Source organism: Sceloporus undulatus, chromosome 3 (assembly GCF_019175285.1).
Source record: "Sceloporus undulatus isolate JIND9_A2432 ecotype Alabama chromosome 3, SceUnd_v1.1, whole genome shotgun sequence".
In the NCBI taxonomy this organism is placed as follows: Eukaryota; Metazoa; Chordata; class Lepidosauria; order Squamata; family Phrynosomatidae; genus Sceloporus; species Sceloporus undulatus.
This window is the reverse complement of record NC_056524.1, coordinates 217,435,500-217,454,018: the sequence shown is the minus strand read 5'-3', so window position 1 is coordinate 217,454,018 and position 18,519 is coordinate 217,435,500. Positions and strand designations below refer to the sequence as shown.

Genomic DNA, 18,519 nt, shown 5'->3' with positions numbered 1-18,519 from the left:
TGCCCTATATTTCAACCTTTTCTCCAGGATGAATTCCAAAATGTCTTTCACTTTGAGCATGACTAAGAAGCACTATCCAGATGTTGAAAGGGTTTTTTCCCCTTTAATTTCAGCACAATGGATAAATTAAAGTAAAAATTTAAATATTGATTCAGTCAACGTTTTCTTCCTGGTAAAGTACAATTTTAAGTCTTTGTCTTGCCCAGAGTTTGGTAAGCATCTTGCAAACCAACAAGACATTCAAACATAGTTGAGAAAAATATAGTTAAGTACGCAATAAAATACAGCTATATGTAACAGAGATGTAAATAAACCCTATGAAATGAATTTATATTTCTATGAGTGTTTTTCGCTTTTATTTTCTAATGCCCTACCTTTTTCTTGAACGTCCTACATTAGGAGGTCCCCTGTCCTCTTTTGTGGTTATGACATCTGGTCTACCTGCTTCCAGCATGTGATCCAGTGGACAAACATTGGTATCTCTTACATTAAGTTCAACAGAAGGTGTGTATTGCTGAAGGCGTTTCATGTTCAGCATATAACAAAAATAAGGAAAATAGTTCAAGAGTGGGCTGCTTTTGCACTCCAAAACCTGGGACCAAAACACACTGCAGAAATAATCTGGTTTGAGACTGTTTTAGCTGCCCTGGCTCAATGCTAGGCAATTCTGGGAACGGTGGTTTTGTGAGATATTTCTCTGTTGGAGAGCTCTGGTGCCACAAAAACTGCAATTCCCCGGATTCCCTAGCACTCAGTCAGGCCAGTAAGCACTCCAAACTTGAGCAACAAGTAAACAAGTATTAGCCATAGAGCCTCAAGGGAGGATGCTGCAGATTGCAGATTATTCACGTGATTAAAGTGTGTGTGTGTGTAAAAACCCCAATCTGCACCAGCAGTAGTGGCCCAAAGGTTGTGGGTGGTTTAGGCATACCAAGAACATGTTATATATATGTAGGTGGGGAGACAGAGAACATGGAGGCAAGAAGGACACTAAACCACGTCTAACCCCTCATTAAAGGATCTTCTGACTACTTACCAGTGGACCTTCATTTTAAAAATTTCTTCAACAGAGGGCTGATCTGCCACATAGACATAACGCAGTTTAACAAGGCTTTAACTGCCATGGTTCCATGCTATAGAATTCTGGGATTTGCAGCTTGCTATGGCACCAGAGCTCTCTGACAGAATTACAATAGCAATAGCATTTACAATTCTATACTGTTTAATAGTGAACTGAGCACTCCCTAAGCAGTTTACAATCTAAGCCAATTGCTCCCAACAAGCTGGGTACTCATTTTACCTACGGAAGGATGGAAGGCTGAGTCAACCTTGGAGTCCTGGGTGCGAACTAACAACTTTGTGGCTGTAGTACTGGCATTTAACGGTTGTGCCAGGGCTCCTTAGAAGGCTAATTAGCTCACAAAACTACAGATCCCAGAATCCCATAGCACTGAGCCATGGCAGTTAAAACACTGTCAAACGCCATTATTTCTGCAGAGCAGATTAGACCAGAAATCACAGGACGCAAGACCCAAAGTGTATAGTCTGTTGGACCAAGGCCTGGAGAGACATAGGTTCAAATCCCAAGGCTGTTTTGTGGGATTTTTTTTTTTTTTAAATGTGGGAGGTGAATCATGTACACCACCATTGGGAGAGTTTCCACTGTGGGATTATAACTCAAAATGCTTAAATAATAATAATAATAATAATAATAATTTATACCCAAGATAGCAACCCTCTTTCTGCGTTTCACCATTCACGGTGGTCAAAAGTGATAGACACATATATGCGTATATGTTTATATCTACAGACACGCACGGAGCTAGTGTGAAGTAGTTTGAGTGTTAGGCCACAACTCCAGAGACCACAATTCAGTTGCATGCTTGTCCATAAAACCAGGGTGACCAGATGTCCTAATTCCAAAGGAGGACAAGGCACTGCAAAATGTAGGACCGCCAAGAAAAAAATGTAGGGGATTCCAAAATGAAAGCTAAAAACATATCAATATAAATCCATGCTTAGTCATGCTCAAAGTGGAGGATGTTTTGGAATTCCTCCTGGACAAAAGTTTGAAATTTAGGACATGTTTGCGGAAAGGAGGACATCCAGTCACCTTGCCCTAAGGTGAATCTATTACAAGGTTTTCTGTGCAAGATTTGTTTAGTGAGGATTCACCACTGCCTTTGTGTAACTTGCCTGAGGCCACCAAGGGGTTACTATGGCTCAACAGGGATTTGAACCCTTGTCTCTCAGAATTGTAGTCCAGTACTGAAACCGCTACACCATACTGCCTCTTTTAGCTATATCCTGTTTTTCATTGGCGGTAAGCCACCTTGGATCCTGTACAAGGATAAAATAAAATCTGGACAAAGATTGTGTAACACATCTTTCTGTAGCTAAGATTGTGTAGCTATCAGTCCTCTTGTAACATTTCATTTAAATAACTGTGTTGCATTGTAGGTAGGGCTACCTTTTAAAATGGTCCAGAAAACTTGGAGTTCCTCCTGGACAGAAGGTTGAAATGTAGGACATGTTCTGGAAAAGGAGGATGTCGGGTTACCCTGCATGAAACCCACTGGCTGACCTTGGTCAAGTCACACTCTCTCAGCCTCAATGGCAATGGCAAACCTCCTCTGAAGAAATCTTGCCAAGAAAACTCCTTGGGGTCACCATAAGTAAAAAACATGACGTGAAGGTACAACCACCAGAGGTGCATGGCACAGGTTTTCACTGTTGGCAGCTGATCATAGACGCACAGGGTGACCAGACATCCTCCTTTTCTAGAACAGCAGTTTGTTGTGGCACCAGTGCAAAACTATCTGGCTTGACACCATGTTTAACTGCCATGCTATGGAATTCCATGCTATGGAATTCTGGGAATGTTGGTTTTGCCACCACAGCTACTGCTTTGACAACACGTTTCACTGCCATGGCTCCATGCTATGGAATCCTGGGAACGGTTGTTTGTTGTGGCACCACAGCTACCTGCTTTGACATTACTTTTAAGTACTATAGCTCCATCTCATGGAACTCTGGGAATGGCCATTGGATCCTTTGGGGAGAATGTAAGGATAGAAAATAAATAAATAAATAAATATGTCATGGCTCCTTACTATGGAATTCTGGGAATGGTAGTTTCTTACATCACTGCAGCTACCTGCTTTGACACCGCTTTAAACTGCCATTGCTCCATGCTATGGAATTCTGGAAATACGTCGTAGCTTCTTATGTCCCCCCAGCTATCTGCTTTGACACCACTTTTAATTGCCATGCCTCCATGCTCCATGGGAATGGTCATTTTTTTTTTGATACCACTCTAAACTATCATGACTGCATTCTGTGGAATTCTGGGAATGGTAGTTTCTTGTGGTCATTTGTTGTGGCACCACAGCTATCAAGTTGTAGGGGCGTTTAACGGCCATCCATGGGTCCGTGCTAGGGAATTCTGGGAATGGTCGTTTGACGACCATTCCCAGAATTCCCTAGCACGGACCCATGGATGGCCGTTAAGCGCCCACTCAAAGTGGCTTGGTCCTCCTGAGGTGGAGCGGGGAGGATGAAACGTTGCCCCTTGGGTTCTGACTGAGAGGCCTATTCCTTCCTCCACTCGAGGAGGCCTGCTTGGAGCAGTGGGCGGAGCCAGGGCCGCGTGTCACGTGACCCTGCGTGGCGTAGCGGCAGCCATCTTGTGTTGTTGGGGGCTGAGGATTGGCTTGGGATCCGACAGACTCTCCGTCCGCGACCTCAGGTAAAGCCACCCGCCTTGGCCTCAGCCTACCTTTCGGGCAGGACCCTTCCCCGAGGCGCTTCCCCTCCTTCTAGGCCTCTGCTTGGCCAACTGTCGGGGCTCCGGGGCTCGAAACAGGGCTAGGCCTCTCGCCGAGCACCGGCCTCAATTAGCTGTCGTGGCCCGGGAAGGGAGAGGGGAGCTGGGGGGGGGGGGGTTGAGGGGTGGGGGGGGGGGGGGTGTTGGGGGGGGGGGGGGGGGGGGGGGGCTGGACTGACACCAGACAGCTATGGGGCTTTCCTTCTCTGTGGGTGAGACTAGGAAGGAACGGCTGGGCGGGGGATAATGGGTTTCTCTTTGGTAGAGAGCCAAAGGGGAGCCTGCAATTACACTCCTTCCCACACGTGCCTTACTAACTGGGTGGCTGTTTCCTCTTGGTCCTGTGGGGTTGTGTGTGTCATCATGGAGGAAGCCATTCTTGTTCCACGGTCATGACTTGCCAACACAGAAAGGGAGGCAGCAGCTCCAGGAGAGTAATTCCTGTCACCCCAGGAAGGGCTCTCTCTCTGTGTGTGAATGTTCACATTAGGGGTTTGGTGGGGAATGGAAAACCGTGGGTCTCTTGGGAGAAACTGCAGGGGTCGAAGGAGGCTAGAGAGAAGCTGGAAATGGTCAGTGGCTTCTGATAGATACAGGCCCACTGGAGGTGACAGCAGGCTGTAGGAAATGGGAGATGCTAAAACGAACGACAGTGCTTGCCCATAGGGAAAGACTGAGGAACACTTGGCCATAGGGAAACATTGGGGGAATACTTGTCCACAGGGAAACATAGAATATTTCCCTATGGGCAATATAAATATGCAGAGGGGGGGGCTGGGGAATGGAAAACCATCTGTATTTTGGGGAAACAGCAAGGTAGAAGTGGGCTAGAGAGAAGCTGAAACTGTTTAGTGGCTAATTTCACAATCCCCCAACATAGAATATAACACATAAACAATGGGAAAGCATGGTTTCTCCATGGATAATTATTCCCCAGTGTTTCCCTATGGGCAAGTATGGTTTCTCTACAGGCAAGTGTGGTTTCCCTATGGGCAAGTACTATCATTTGTTTTAGTACATCCCTTTAGGAAACACAGTTTATAAATTCAATGTAATCATATTGTTAATATCCATAATTTAGTGAATTGAAGAATCAGTTCTGCAGATTTGGGTCCAGAACACACAGCGGAAATAATCCAGTTTGAGACCATTTTAACTGCCCTGGCTCAGTGCTAGGGAATTCTAGGATCTGTAGTTTATTGTGGCACCAGAGCTGTCTGCTAAATTGATTATTTCTCCAATGTGTTTTGGACCAGTGTTTACTTACTACCCATTTGCAAATATAGCCGGTATCTTGAAGTTAGGACGTCTTAGAACACTTTGGGCACACAGAAAATTTGCCCTATTTGTTCTTAGTAAATATGCCATTAGGTACAGTCTTCTTTGCTGCTGCTCCAGAGATTAGAACACAAACGAATCGATTCAAATTACAATAAAAGAGATCCCACCTAAACATTAGGAATAGCTTATTACTGTAAGAATTGTTCAACAGTGGAACAGACTGCCTCAGAGGGTGGTGGACTTCTCTGTTTTTGGAGGTCTTTAAGCAGAGGTCGGAGGAGCATCTTTAAGGAGAGCTATAACTGTTATTCCTGCATGGCAGGGAGTTGAATAGATGGCTTTTGTAGTCACTTCCAGCTCCAGGATTCTATGATTCTTCTTAAGTTTCATTTAGAAGACACCAAAGTTACAGGAAACCATATTGCAAAATCACTTTTTGTAATGGTCAAGTGAAATAAAAAAGGGAGAACTAAACATTTAGTAATCCAGTACTATGAGTGTTGTATACCTCCTAGAAGGGCATCTTGTTCACTTTTATACAGGCATGCTGGAATGGAAAGTCAAAGGTTTTTTGTGGGGTTTTTTTGGCTATGTGGCCATGTTCTAGAAGAGTTTGTTTCTGATGTTTTGCCAGCATCTGTGGCTGGTATCTTCTCTAAAGATGTTAGTCACAGATGCTGGCGAAACAGAAACAAATTCTTCTAGAATATAGCTACATAGCCCGAAAAACCCACAAAAAAACTAGACATGTTGGAAATCTACTTGAGATTGTTGTGAAAATTCAAGGCACTTGTCATTAAAAAGAAGTCTAACCACCCATGGTGGTGACAGACCAAACAGGGGATGTAGAAGTAACCATGGACAAGACACTCTTTTTGGAGCATTTCGGAAGATAAAAATAACTTTGGATTTATAACCTGAACCATGGAAGATAGCAACTTAACAGGTTTTGGCATTATTTGTGACAGGATGATTAATACAATTTTGTATACTGAATAGGTTTATAGAATCTATTCCAGAGATGTTTAATAAGTCTAGCTGTAATGAAAAGATAGTAAATTCAGTTGAATCTTCAGTATTCATATATAGTTTCATAGGCATGGACCCAAATATCTCATTTAATGATTGAGGAAACAAGTGTATTTCTTCCTGCAAGGTGTTGATGAACTTAGCCAGAAACCCTCCCAACATGTCTTCACAAGCCAGGAAGGATGCTAGCGCTACACAACCTTTGTAAATGTGTTCACATCTTCAAGTGTCACAAATTAAATTGAAAATGTGAATATAAATATTAGAAGAATAGTAATTGTTCTTTAGAGATGAGACTACACTTTTGGAATATCATTTGGACTGTTGTCCCAAAGAAAACATCTGAAAATAATTTTGACTCTTTTTCATCATATATTATATTTTAGGTTGTGCACATCTCTTTCAGCACTAATTTTGGAAACACCTTAGACAATGAAACATTATAAATGATAGTGTCATTTTCAGCTCTAGGCTTAGTATGAGTAGATATTCTGGTTCTATAACATGGAAGTTAGGTCTGAAGCTTGGTGTTGGTTTGGAAAATTTGGGATGCTCACAGGTGTAATATTAAAGTTAATTGAAATCAGTCATCAGTTTAGGAGACACTAAAATACAGACACAACTTGATCTACATTATGAAGAGATGCTGTTTGGGTTGGCTTTTCTGTCGACTTCAGGGGAGACAGCTTTTTGGTATAGAACTCCACCCACCCACCCACCCACCCACCCCAGCAGTTAGTAAGTGAGCTCTTGGATAGAGTATTACAGCCAGCACAGAAAAGTCCCACTCTATATAAAATTATTATCCAGTAATGAGGAAATGTTTTGATAGCTTTTGCTAACCTGCTACTCACCAGATGTTTGGGATTTGAGTGCACTTCAGTGCTGCCTAGTGGTCAGCAATGCTGTAGAGGTTGCGGACATCTGCAGAGCATCAAGCTGGGAAAGGCTAATGTATGATATGGTGCAACTTCAGTTTAATGTTGAGATCTGGGCAGTTGATTGTGTTATATACTTGACTGTAAAAATTTTGCGGGGATGGAAGATTTATTTATTAATTAATTTTGCTTGTTACTCTGGTACTTTTGAAGGCTGTCCAGTAAATAATGTCGGGTTATTACATGTTTTTGCAGTAATCCATAAATTTTGGTAAATTTGATGACTAGGCAGTACTTAGGATTGTTTTCCACCTTGTCCTTCTTCCAGCCAAAGGTAACATGTTGCCTAAACTAGAGCTCAAAAAAATTGGCCTCCCCCCATCAATGATAAAGCCACTACTTAAAACATATTGCTGCACCATTTGAATATTAACACTTTGTTGCATTCCCCCCCCCCAAAAAAAAAGTGGTGCTCCCTGTAGCAAGTTGTTTTGCCTACAGCACTTGTCCCTAAACTTTTTCAGGCTACTACCCATTTTCCTCTTAGGCAACAATCCTAGGGCTCCCCAATGCCTACTTCTTCATATTGGGTCTTCTGTTTGTGCAGCAGGCAGCTGGCCAGAAGCATCTACCTCAACTGTGACTGGCTTGTCGCTGTCCCCACCTCAGGCTCATGTATGAATATGGCAGCGGCCCAGGTTTGCTCCTCCCTCTTGCCCACACTGACCTGACAGCAAAAGGAAGGCCAGCTGCTCGGTTGCTGCTTCTGGGGTGATTAGGTGCAAAGGAAGCAAGCAACCAAGCAGCTGGTTGAGCAACTTTTTGGTTGCTGCTCCCTTTGCTCCCTGAGCAGCAACCAAGAAGCCTCTTGCCAGTGCTGTCTTAGCTGCAAAGGATGGTGCAGGTGAGAGGCTTTTTGGTCACTGCTTGACCGGCTGCTTAGTTGCTGCTCCCAAGGTGGCAAGCAAGGAGTCTCAATCCTTCTTTGGGGAGGGATGCAGCCAGCTTCCCACTTTTCTCCCTGGTAAGAAAGGACTATCAGTCTGAGAGAGGCAAAGGACTCTTGAAGAATCCCCAAATTACACCTCCCGCTACTTCACCCCCTCCCCATACAAACATTTGTTTCTTCTGCTGCTACTTCTCTTGCCAGAAAGAAAGCAGGAGCAGCAGCATAGCTCCAACATGCCAGCCAAGTCCTGACAGAGCTCACAAAGGTTAAGCAGGATCCCAAATGGGAAAGTTTCTTTTTGCCATCACTTCCCCCTCCTGCAACATGTTCTTAACTCTTTACTCACCTAGTATGGGCTGCTGGTTCCCCTTGTCTTTCTTGCTCACTAGTACTTTGAAGGCCCCCCTGCTGCTTTCTTTTTCCTCACTGCCCCCTACCATCTCCTTTTCCTTCACCATCCTGCTGCCCACTGGGGGGCATGTGACCTGCTTTAGGAATCACTGGCCTAGAGTATGGCAGGCCTTCTCTGATCTCTTCTCTCTCTTTGGGGAGGGAGGCTATCTCTTGTTTTGATTGTCGAAAGATGTAATCACAAGGAAGAGATCCCGATCATTGGTTGTGACTGAGGATGGAATACTGTTTTTTGTGCTGTTCAGGCTATGCATGTAGAATGGATTAAAGTGCAATGTAGAGCCAGCATGATGTAGTGGTTTGAACATTTATCTGTGACTTTGGAGACTATGGTTTGAATTCCTGGTCAGACATGGAAACCCACTAGGTGACTAGGTGACTTTGCACAAGTCACATTCTCTCAGCCTCAGAGGAAGGTGAAGGCAAACCCCTTCTGATCAAATCTTATCAAAACAATACCATGATAAGTTCACCTCAGGGGTGCTATTAGTCAGAAAGTATCTGAATTTTATTTATTGCACTTTATTGCACTTATATCTCACCTTTAACCCAAAGGTGGGATGTAAGGCATTCAACAAGCAAAAGGTAGCCCAGAGACTGGATGATGTCCCCAGCTGCCCAGCACCCCCCTTGAACCCCTTTTCCCACTCCCATAAGTTGCTTCATGTTTCTTTAATCCTGGAACACTTCTCATTGCTTTAAAAACATATTTTCTAGCCTGAACTGGGCCAGGGTAGACAACATTGGTCCACAGTGGAAATAATCCAGTGTGGGACTGCTGTAACTGCCCTGGCTAGGGAATTCTCCAAACTGTAGTCAGAGAGCTCTCAGATGCCACAATACACTACAGTTTCCAGGAGTCTCAACATTGAACTGGAGCAGTTAAAGCAGTCATGAACTGGATTATTTCTGCAGTATGTTTTGGACCATTGTGTTAACTGCACTGACTAGAAGAACTGGGGAGTGTTATTTGCTACTTGGGGAATTAAATAAAAGGGCGATTGGCAGTGTGGGATTTTAGAGGCTCAGGGAAGTGTGACCCATCAGAATCTGGTTGGACAGAAATGGCTTCTAGGCCCTGATAACTTGTCAAGTCATGAATAAGATAATGAGAGCATTTGTATGATATGACAGGCCAGAGATCCACAAGAACTCTGGCTTGTTGTGAATGAGCAATGTGCTGGTGTAGTTAAACATGCCACAGTGCTTTGATCTGCAGTTAGTTTATTGTTTCTTCTGACAAGGGGGAGCTTCCCTTCTTTGGTTTGTTCCTTTCCAGCAAGCCAGAATGGCAACATCTTGGTGGCTTTTTGTACTTTTTTTGGAGGAAATAATCTCTGTTGCCAGACAGAATTATAGACCAACTACAGAGCAAAGAAAGTGGGAATGACCAAGTAGCATTTCCACAGATCCTTGGCTTGTTGTGTTGTGCAAGTGCACTTAATTTAAAGCTTGATCATGGCACCTTGATCCATCTCTGTGGACAATTTTTACTATAATATAGTCAAAGAAAGACTAGTGTGAATTCAAGTTCTATATTTATCTTTATGAATGGATGTATAAACTTCACATCCAATAAATATGCTACTAGTCTGCTGATTTTTAAATACTAGTTTCATAACAATTTGAGCAGAAGGTCTGAATAATGAGGGCATGATTAAATGTAGCCCTTTTTGAAAATGTTATTATTAATCTCCCAAGTGGATTTGAATCAGGATCGTAGCACCAAAGTTAGAAACTGTCGACTAACTCAAATTGCCAATCCCAGCTAGAATAGATCCATTGAATTAATTTCTGAATAATTTGTCAATATGTATCTAAATTGCACTGATTCAGTGGCTCTACTGTATTGGCTCTTGTAATTAAATTAAGGACTTTAACTCCTTTTCTTCACATTGGTTGCTCTGAAGAAAATTTCACTCTCCTCATCCCATGTTTTCCACATGAGTGAAGTATACAAGGTATTTGCATGTTTCTGGCCATATAGATATAGACCATTGAGGGATATGTATCTTTATGAGGAAAAAAAGCACGGGGGGGGGGAATGAAACCCTTCTTTTCTCAAGACCATGATTCCTCATTTGCTTACTATTAAATTTAAGTGTCTCAGAGATCCTCTGCAGAACTTATCATATCACATCCAGACCCAGTTTGTCCTTACTTAGAGATGTTGAAGGCTCGGAAATAACTGGAGTGGATGAATTCTTTCAGATTTTTTTCTCCAGATATTTTTTTCTTTGAGGCCCTATAAAAATGTATTTTGTACAATTTTTTTGTTCTTGCTTTCCAAGAATGTTGGACTACTGTTGTGTGTATATGCGTTCAAATTGCCTACCGTCTTATGCTGACTCCATGAATTTCACAGGGTTTTCTTAGGCAAGGAATAGTCAGAAATGCTTTTGCCATTCCATCCTCTGAAATATAGCCTACAGCACTTGGTATTCACTGGCAGTCTCCAATCCAAGTACCAACCAGAACTGACCCTGCTTATCTTCTAAGATCAGACAGGATCTGGTGCCTTTTTGGTATTTAGGGCAACACAAATAAGATAAATAAAACTCACTCCTAAGTTTAAAACATTTCTTTAAATAAATAATTGCAGCTATTTTCTATCTGTTGTTGTTATTGTGTGCCTTCAAGTTGTTTCCGACTTATGGCAACCCTAGGACAAACCTACAATGGGGTTTTCTTGACAAGGTTTGTTCAGAGGCGGTTTGCCATTGCCTTCCCCAGAGGCTGAGAGCATACGACTTGCCCAAGGTCACTCAGTAAGTTTAATGGCTGAACTGGGAATCAAACCCTGGTCTCCAGAGTTGTAGTCCAACACTAAACCACTCTGCCAAGTATGCCTTACCCACATGATTTATTTAATTTATATCCCACATTCACCTAGCATGGGATTCAAGGCAGCATACAATGTTTTAAAAGCACAATACAATTAAAAATCTCTTTGTACAAACGTTTTAATGCAATGAAACAAAACTTTGATTTAAAAAACACAAAAAACACTTTACACAGCTACACATACTTTTTACAGCTGCTTTATCATAATACTATGATATGATACTATTTATGGCAGATAGAACCATAATATTTTTGTGTTAGTAACAGGAATATGCAACACCTTTTAGAAGAAAAGGTACAACAACTTTTTCTGGTTACTTATTATCATGAACACTTTATATATAGAATTCAAAGACATAGCTGTGTTAGCCTGGAGAATCAATGTGCAAAGGGATCTTTGAGACTACAGGGGTACCCCGGGTTACGAATTTAATTCGTTCCGCCGCCGCGTTCGTAACCCGAAAAGCTTTCGCAAGCCGAAAACCCATAGGCGCTAATGGGGAAAAGCCGCGATTTGGTGCGAAAAAGCGCCGAAAAGCACCAAAATTTCTTTCGTAACCTGAAATAACCTTCGTAACCCGGAACAGTTTTTTTCAATTGATTTTTTTCGTAACCCGGAAATTTCGTAAGGCGGCGCATTCGTATCCCGGGGTACCACTGTACCTGAAAGAAAGAAGCTGGTAACATGAGCTTTTGTAGACTTCATTCTACTATCTCAGATGCATGGGGTGAAGAATACATCTGAGGGAGTAGACTGAAGTCTATGAAAGTTCATGCTACCAGCTTATTACAGTCAAGATGCTACAAGATCCCTTTGCACATGTTATATATAGGTGGGGTACAGACCGCCAAAAAGAGGCGCCTCCTCAGCGCCTCTCTTTGCTGCACAGGAGCACTGCCGCCTACATACGGTGCTGCGCAGCTGCGCAGCAAAGAAGGAGCTGTAAAAAGCAGCTCCTTTTTGTGGCGCTGCAAAGTGCCAGAGGCAGCTTCATTACGTCGCAGCTGTGCAGCGCCGTTTGTAGGTGGTGCAGCTGCGACTTAATCATTGTGCGCATCGTTTGTATGGCGCTGTGTGACTGTGGCGCACTGACGACGTGCTAGCGTTGTGGGGTGTGTGAACACACCGCCCTGAGGTAACCCTAGCACGTTGTGGACGCGCTGCAAAGGGCCCGTCTGGAGAGGGCCTATGATAACTTGTTCTTTCTACCTTTGTATCTGATTTCTTAGTTTCAGTTTGTGGTTACCAACTTTACATAAACCCAGTTTGGCAGAATACCATAACATGAAACATGCAACCCTTGACCCCTTTATTTATGCTTTAAATATGAAACTGAATTCTTCATATGAATACTATATCCCTGTTATAGCATTATACCTCCCAGACAGCCAGGCTAGAGGTAGTTAGGATTATTCTGTAAGTTTTTATTTAGTAATATAAAATGCATCTAATTCTGGACAAATTTAATTGGACAATTTAATCTGTTGACCATAAAATCTACCAGCATTATATTTAACTTCCTCAATATAGTATTTGTATTTTTATTAGTAACAGTAGCATTTTAGTTATTGTTGTTACAAAGGTTGAATATCTAGTAACAAATGATCTCAAATCAATTAACAATAGAATTTTTAGGTCAAGAAAATTTAAAACAATATCTAAAAATAAATAAATATTTCAATTTTACATTAAAAAATAAAGCCATCAAGAATACAACTATTTATACACTGGAGCTATTCGTTATAAACATTTGCTTCCTACAACCAGAAAGGAGAATGCATACATGGATATCACCAGATGGCCAATACAAAAATCAGATAACTACATAATTGGAAACAGAAGATGGAAAAGCTCAATTCTTCCAGCAAAAACTAGACCAGGTGCAGACTGTGGCACAGATCATTAACAACTAATGTGAAAAATAAGAATAAAGCTGAAGAAGAACACAAAACCAATTATCATGCCAAAATACAATCTTGGCACCCAGGCAGAATTCAAGGGGGAAATGAAAAATAGATTTGCACTGTTAAGCCTAATTGGGTTAATTTTTTGACTAAATTTTCTAGACTTATACATGGCCTCACCGTAAGTCAAAATTGGCTCAAAGGCAGCTAAGTACAATGGAGTTAAAAACATTAATCTTAAAACTAAAAACTGAGAGAACAAAATGTTCACCTGGTGCCAAAGTAATACATTGTGGCACTGTCCAAGGTTCTCGGGAGAGGGTACTTCCTAACCAGGGTTAGGAAAGCCTATTCTAGCAGCTATTCATGCATCTTATTAGGTGCAAGTATCTATAGAAAGGCCACTGAAAATAATTCTTTATTTATCTAGTGGCTTACAAATGGTTAATTTGACAGTTCCCTGCCTTTAAGTTTACAATCTATGTAAGACAAGACACAAAGGAAAAGAGGACATTAAGTCCAGCAGATTCTTCTCTAGTTCTTCTCTCTCTTGGAGGCCAGTGTAATGGCAATTGGAGTGCAGGGAGGACCTTTCATCTGCTTCTGGGCCTAGGCATGATGAGCTGTGCCTGCCTCTTGCAGCCAGGGCAGTGGCAGTTGGGGTGGATGGAGGGTTTTTAATCTTCTTCTGATCTTCATATACAGGTAGACAGATGTGATAGCTGATGATTCTTCTGGCAACCTGGCCTATACCATTAACAACTTTAAAGCAGGTGTGCATAGCCCATCTCCTGTAGTGTCTGTGTGTACCCAGAACACCAGTCCCCTTTCCCTGTAAATAAAACAATTCACCAAAGTAGTGGCTGTCACTAGTTTTCCCCTTTAGTTTTCACATGTACAATTTCCCTCCACATTCACAGGGGTTAGGGGTGCAAGGTGCTCCCATGAAAGTGGAAAAACTGAGAATAAGTGGAGGAAAGTGCAAGGGGTGTGCACGCGCTCCTCTTCCCCTCTTTGTGCATGTGCCCCTCCTGCCTTCCCCTGTGCTTTAGATGGCATCCTTTAGCTGGTTAAAGCATGGGGGGGGGGAGAGATGAGTACATGCCTTCCCCTATGTCAGCTAAAACATGGGGAGGGAATGGGAGTGCATGTGCATGTGCATGCCCCATCCTGCTCTTGCTTTTGCGGGAGGGGTGTATTTTCTTCTCTCCCTTCCCACCTCCATTCAGCCAAGCTTTTTGTTTCTTTGGATGGTGCTGTCCCTGTTACAAGACACTCTGGCAGGCTCTCTGAAGGATTTCTACTTTCTGAACGACGAGGGCAGAGCATCTTCTGCCTGATGCTGTGCAAACCACTTCTAGAGACCTCTGTTATGCCTGCCCTATGGATGCATCTAATAATGCTAACCAAACATTTCCGTGGTGAGCACTGTTTTGAAAATTGGAAGATAATTAGGTTGCTGTCTTTGGAAGAGATCAGAAAAGGGAAATAACAATGGAATAAAAAATGTGGAAAAAATAAAAGTTTGACTTTCTGTTTTTATTCTGATTTTTATTTTTTGTATATCAGTAGATTTGATTAATTGCTTTTATTCTGTCAGTATTGATACTTGCTTTTTTTAACAAAAGAAGAATACTGTATGTGGATTAGGAATTCCCCTGTGGTGTTTCATACAAAGATTACAGAAATGCTTTCCACTACCTGGATGGGTCAGGAAAGAAGGAAAAATAACAAAAGCTGTAAAATGAATAATTTTGTATTGCTTTATTTTTAATTTATTTTTAATTTTTTTGTCACAATAGTCTTTCAGAGTGGAAGGAAATTTGGGGATGAATGCTTTTGCTTGCTTTAGACTTGCTCCTGGTGGTGCAGTGGTTAAAGGCCTGTACTGCAGCCACTCACAAACTGCAAGGTTGCGAGTTCAATATCCCCCAAGGGGTCAAGTTTGACTCAACCTGGCATCCTTCCGAGGTCGCTAAAATGAGTACCTAGCTTGTTGGGGCCAATTAGCTTACACATTGTAAACTGCTTAGGGAGTGCTTAAGTGACTGATAAGCGGTGTAGAAAAGTACTTGTTATTGCTATACAGTCCATGCTAACTTAGTCATCCCAGCCCTAATGAGCTGATAATACCCAACAGATTTGATTTGACCGAGAAATAGAGTAGCTAGAACAGATAAAATTGTTATATATTCTGGTCAGCTAGTTTTCGTTAATAGCATTGCTACCCATTCTGAAATGTGTTCAAAAAACAGGCCTGCATTTAGTGCACAGCAGTGATCCAGACATGAGGCTACCAGCATATGATCTCTCTGTTTGGATGTTGGCATGCCTCTGTAACATTGTACTTACTGTCATTATGCAAGTTTTAAGTGCGTTATCCAAATGCAGACCTGACCCTCTGGGAAGAGTACAACTCCTGTGAAAAAGGTTGAATATCACTCAACTGGACAGATAATCTACCTAGTACCAGCATCTCTCTCATCTTGATTTTCAGTTAGCTCTATGAAGACCATTTCTGCACTCAGGCACTGATTTCACCTGGATTAATTGAAAAAAGAGAGAATGAGAGCATGCTCCATGGGTGCCACAAATACATTAGTAGCTGTCAATCTTCAGATGACTAACAGTAACAATCCTGAGTGTATGAAGCGTAAATTATACAAGTGTATAATTAAGACATGATAACAAATGTGGAAAAGGTGTGTGTATGTGTGTGTATGTGTGTGTGTGTTACAAACCTACATAAAAAGCAATATACAAAATGAACTTAAAAACCACAGATTCAATCATCCACAGGTGGCAAGCCCGCGGATGTCCCCAATGGGTACAGCTCCAATTGTCCTTAGTGGCAGCATGTGCATGTGTCTGCATTGCCATTAGGGACAACAAGTCCTGTTGTTCCTAATGGCAGTGTGGGCGCATGCATGTGCCAGTATTGGGGACTATGGGGCTGTCTCTAATGATGGCATAAACATGTGCACACACCATGAAGTCCCGGAACTTGAGCATCCATGGATTTTGGTATCTGTGGGATGTATGTGTGTTCTGGAACAGATCCTTGTATATTACATTGACCATTATACTAGTTGCAGTATTGCAGAGTTATACTGCATACATCTTGTTACATGATTGTTATTCCTATCAGTCACTGCTAATCTTCAGATGACCTCTTGCAGTGACTTCACGTGACTGTTAAATAGCAAAGTGGAAGGGAGTGGAATGGAGTCCTGTGGAACCCCATATCACAACTGTCAGTGGGCAAGGAATCATCCTTCAGCACCACTTTTGGAAATCAAATACCTGAGTAGGAGGAAACTCAAATACAGTACAGTACTTCAACTTCTCACGACCAGTGTGGTTGTAGTGGTTTGAGTGTTGGACTAGGACTCGGGAGACCAGGGTTCAAATCCCTACTCATACATGGAAACCTGCTGGGTGACTTTGGGAAGTCACATTCTTTCTATAGTAGGCCACCATTTCCCTTGAACCCCTGTTGGCTACCCCTGCTATGTAATAGCTGATGGAATTAGAGTACACTCAGCCTGCGCCATGTGTGGGTTTGCTGTATATGAAATTTGAAATATTTGAATTTCTTTATTACGGTCAAAGACCAGCATATATGGATTTCAGCTTACATGCATGGCAAGCTGCGAAGGACAAAATGGTGCGAGCGGGAGCATTCCACCATAGCAAATACAGTGGTACCTCGGGATACGAAATACCCAGGTTACGAAATTTTCGGGATACGAAAAAATCCCATAGGAAAACATTGTTTCGGGTTACGAATGTTTTTTCGGGTTACGAAAAAACTTTTGGTGCTTTTTTCGGCTTTTTCGCACGGAATCGCGGCTTTTCCCCATTAGCGCCTATGGCAATTCGGCTTACGAAGGCTTTTCGGGTTACGAACGGTGCCACGGAACGAATTAATTTCGTAACCCGAGGCACCACTGTAAAGGGATTTAACCTTACTCGGTTTTTCCCATATGGAGGGGGGTCCGGAACGGATCCCCCGTGTATAGGAAGGGGCCACTGTACAATAACCTCCTACAGAAAGGCAACAGAATTGTTTTCTTTTCATTTTGCAACACATTTGACATCACTGAGCAAAAACAATCACACTGTTCCTATACGTACAACATTGTAAGTAACCATCCTGCACACATAGTCTTGTGTCAGTTATTTATGGCATGTAAGTAGATTGAATGACAGGTCAATGCCATTCCAGACTGTAACAGTTCCTTTGCCTGGTTGCTTGGAGGCACATCTTGCTATTTGTGGTTGATCAAATCAATGTCTGTTCTTTATGGCCCGAAACAGACAGGCAAAATTAAGCAGCTTGTGGGTGTGGTGTTTAGATGATCCATGCCCCCAAAGTGGCCGGAAACCATGCTAAGGCTGTGCCATGCTGGCAAGAGCCGGTGGATTTAATCTACTCCTGACGGCTCCCAAATTGCTGGAGCAGCCAGAGGCCACTCTGTCCAGGCCACCTGCTTTGGCCCTATGGGCTGATGAATAATTTATGTATATATATATATGTTCAAGGACACACAGCATTGAAATCCCCTACTCTCCTCATCTTGGATGTGATGGAGGCTTTATGGAGTCCTGCCAATTGCTGATGCAGAAAATAATGTGCTATTTCTGCTTGAAGTAGAACACAGCATGATAAGAGACTCCCATGGCATTAATTTGGTGCTGAGAATGGATCAGTGGTTTACATGTATCAAGTCTGGCTACTAAGTCATGTCAACTGTTTTGGATCCTGGTAACAACACTGGATTTTATATATTCAAAATTGAAAGATTTTTCTTCAGCACTTGGGAAACTTCATGGATAACATTTTGAAAAGGCTGATCTAGAACTAACCCCAGAGAAAGGATCCAGTAGCCCTTGCTTCCTCATGTGCCTCCCCATTCTGAAAAAAACTGATGATCTCTCCTCTCTCATTTGTTTAGCAACAAGAACATCCACTTTTGAATACTGAGAGTGTACTTAGAATACATTTGAGAGTGTCTAGCTATAGCTTTTCCTTTGTTGTCAAGAGAGTGCGGACTCATGATCTTTTTCTTTATTTTCAGGTTAATACTTTTTTAAAAAAAAAAATGGCAGCAGAAACTCAGACGCTTAACTTTGGGCCTGAATGGTGAGTTTCTTATATATGTTTTTAAGGAATTTTTAGTAAGAATGTGAACTTATTTATTATTAATTAAATATTATTTATTACACTTGGCTTATTTATGTAGTAAACATATTTTATGCCAAAAAGGCATACATGGCAGCTGACTAATAAACTTAGATAGTAATACATTTAAGCAGATAAAAATATGTTCATTAATAAAAGAAACAGAAGCCAGTCAATCAAAGCCACTTCTAACAAATCAGTGTAAACATCA

The 18,519-nt window shown here is 42.0% G+C and overlaps 1 protein-coding gene across 4 annotated transcripts in view; it reads left to right on the top strand.

Moving 5' to 3' along the window:
- The first annotated feature begins 3,659 nt into the window (after positions 1 to 3,659).
- The window catches only part of GIGYF2 (GRB10 interacting GYF protein 2), a 113,174-nt gene continuing 98,314 nt past the window's right edge, over positions 3,660 to 18,519 (top strand). For all 4 annotated transcript variants that reach the window (XM_042456590.1, XM_042456591.1, XM_042456589.1 and 1 more), the window contains exons 1-2: positions 3,660 to 3,748; positions 18,205 to 18,269. In XM_042456590.1, the coding sequence (XP_042312524.1) occupies positions 18,229 to 18,269 (41 nt within the window). In that variant the 5' untranslated portion in view covers positions 3,660 to 3,748; positions 18,205 to 18,228. The remainder of the gene's footprint in view (positions 3,749 to 18,204; positions 18,270 to 18,519) is intronic.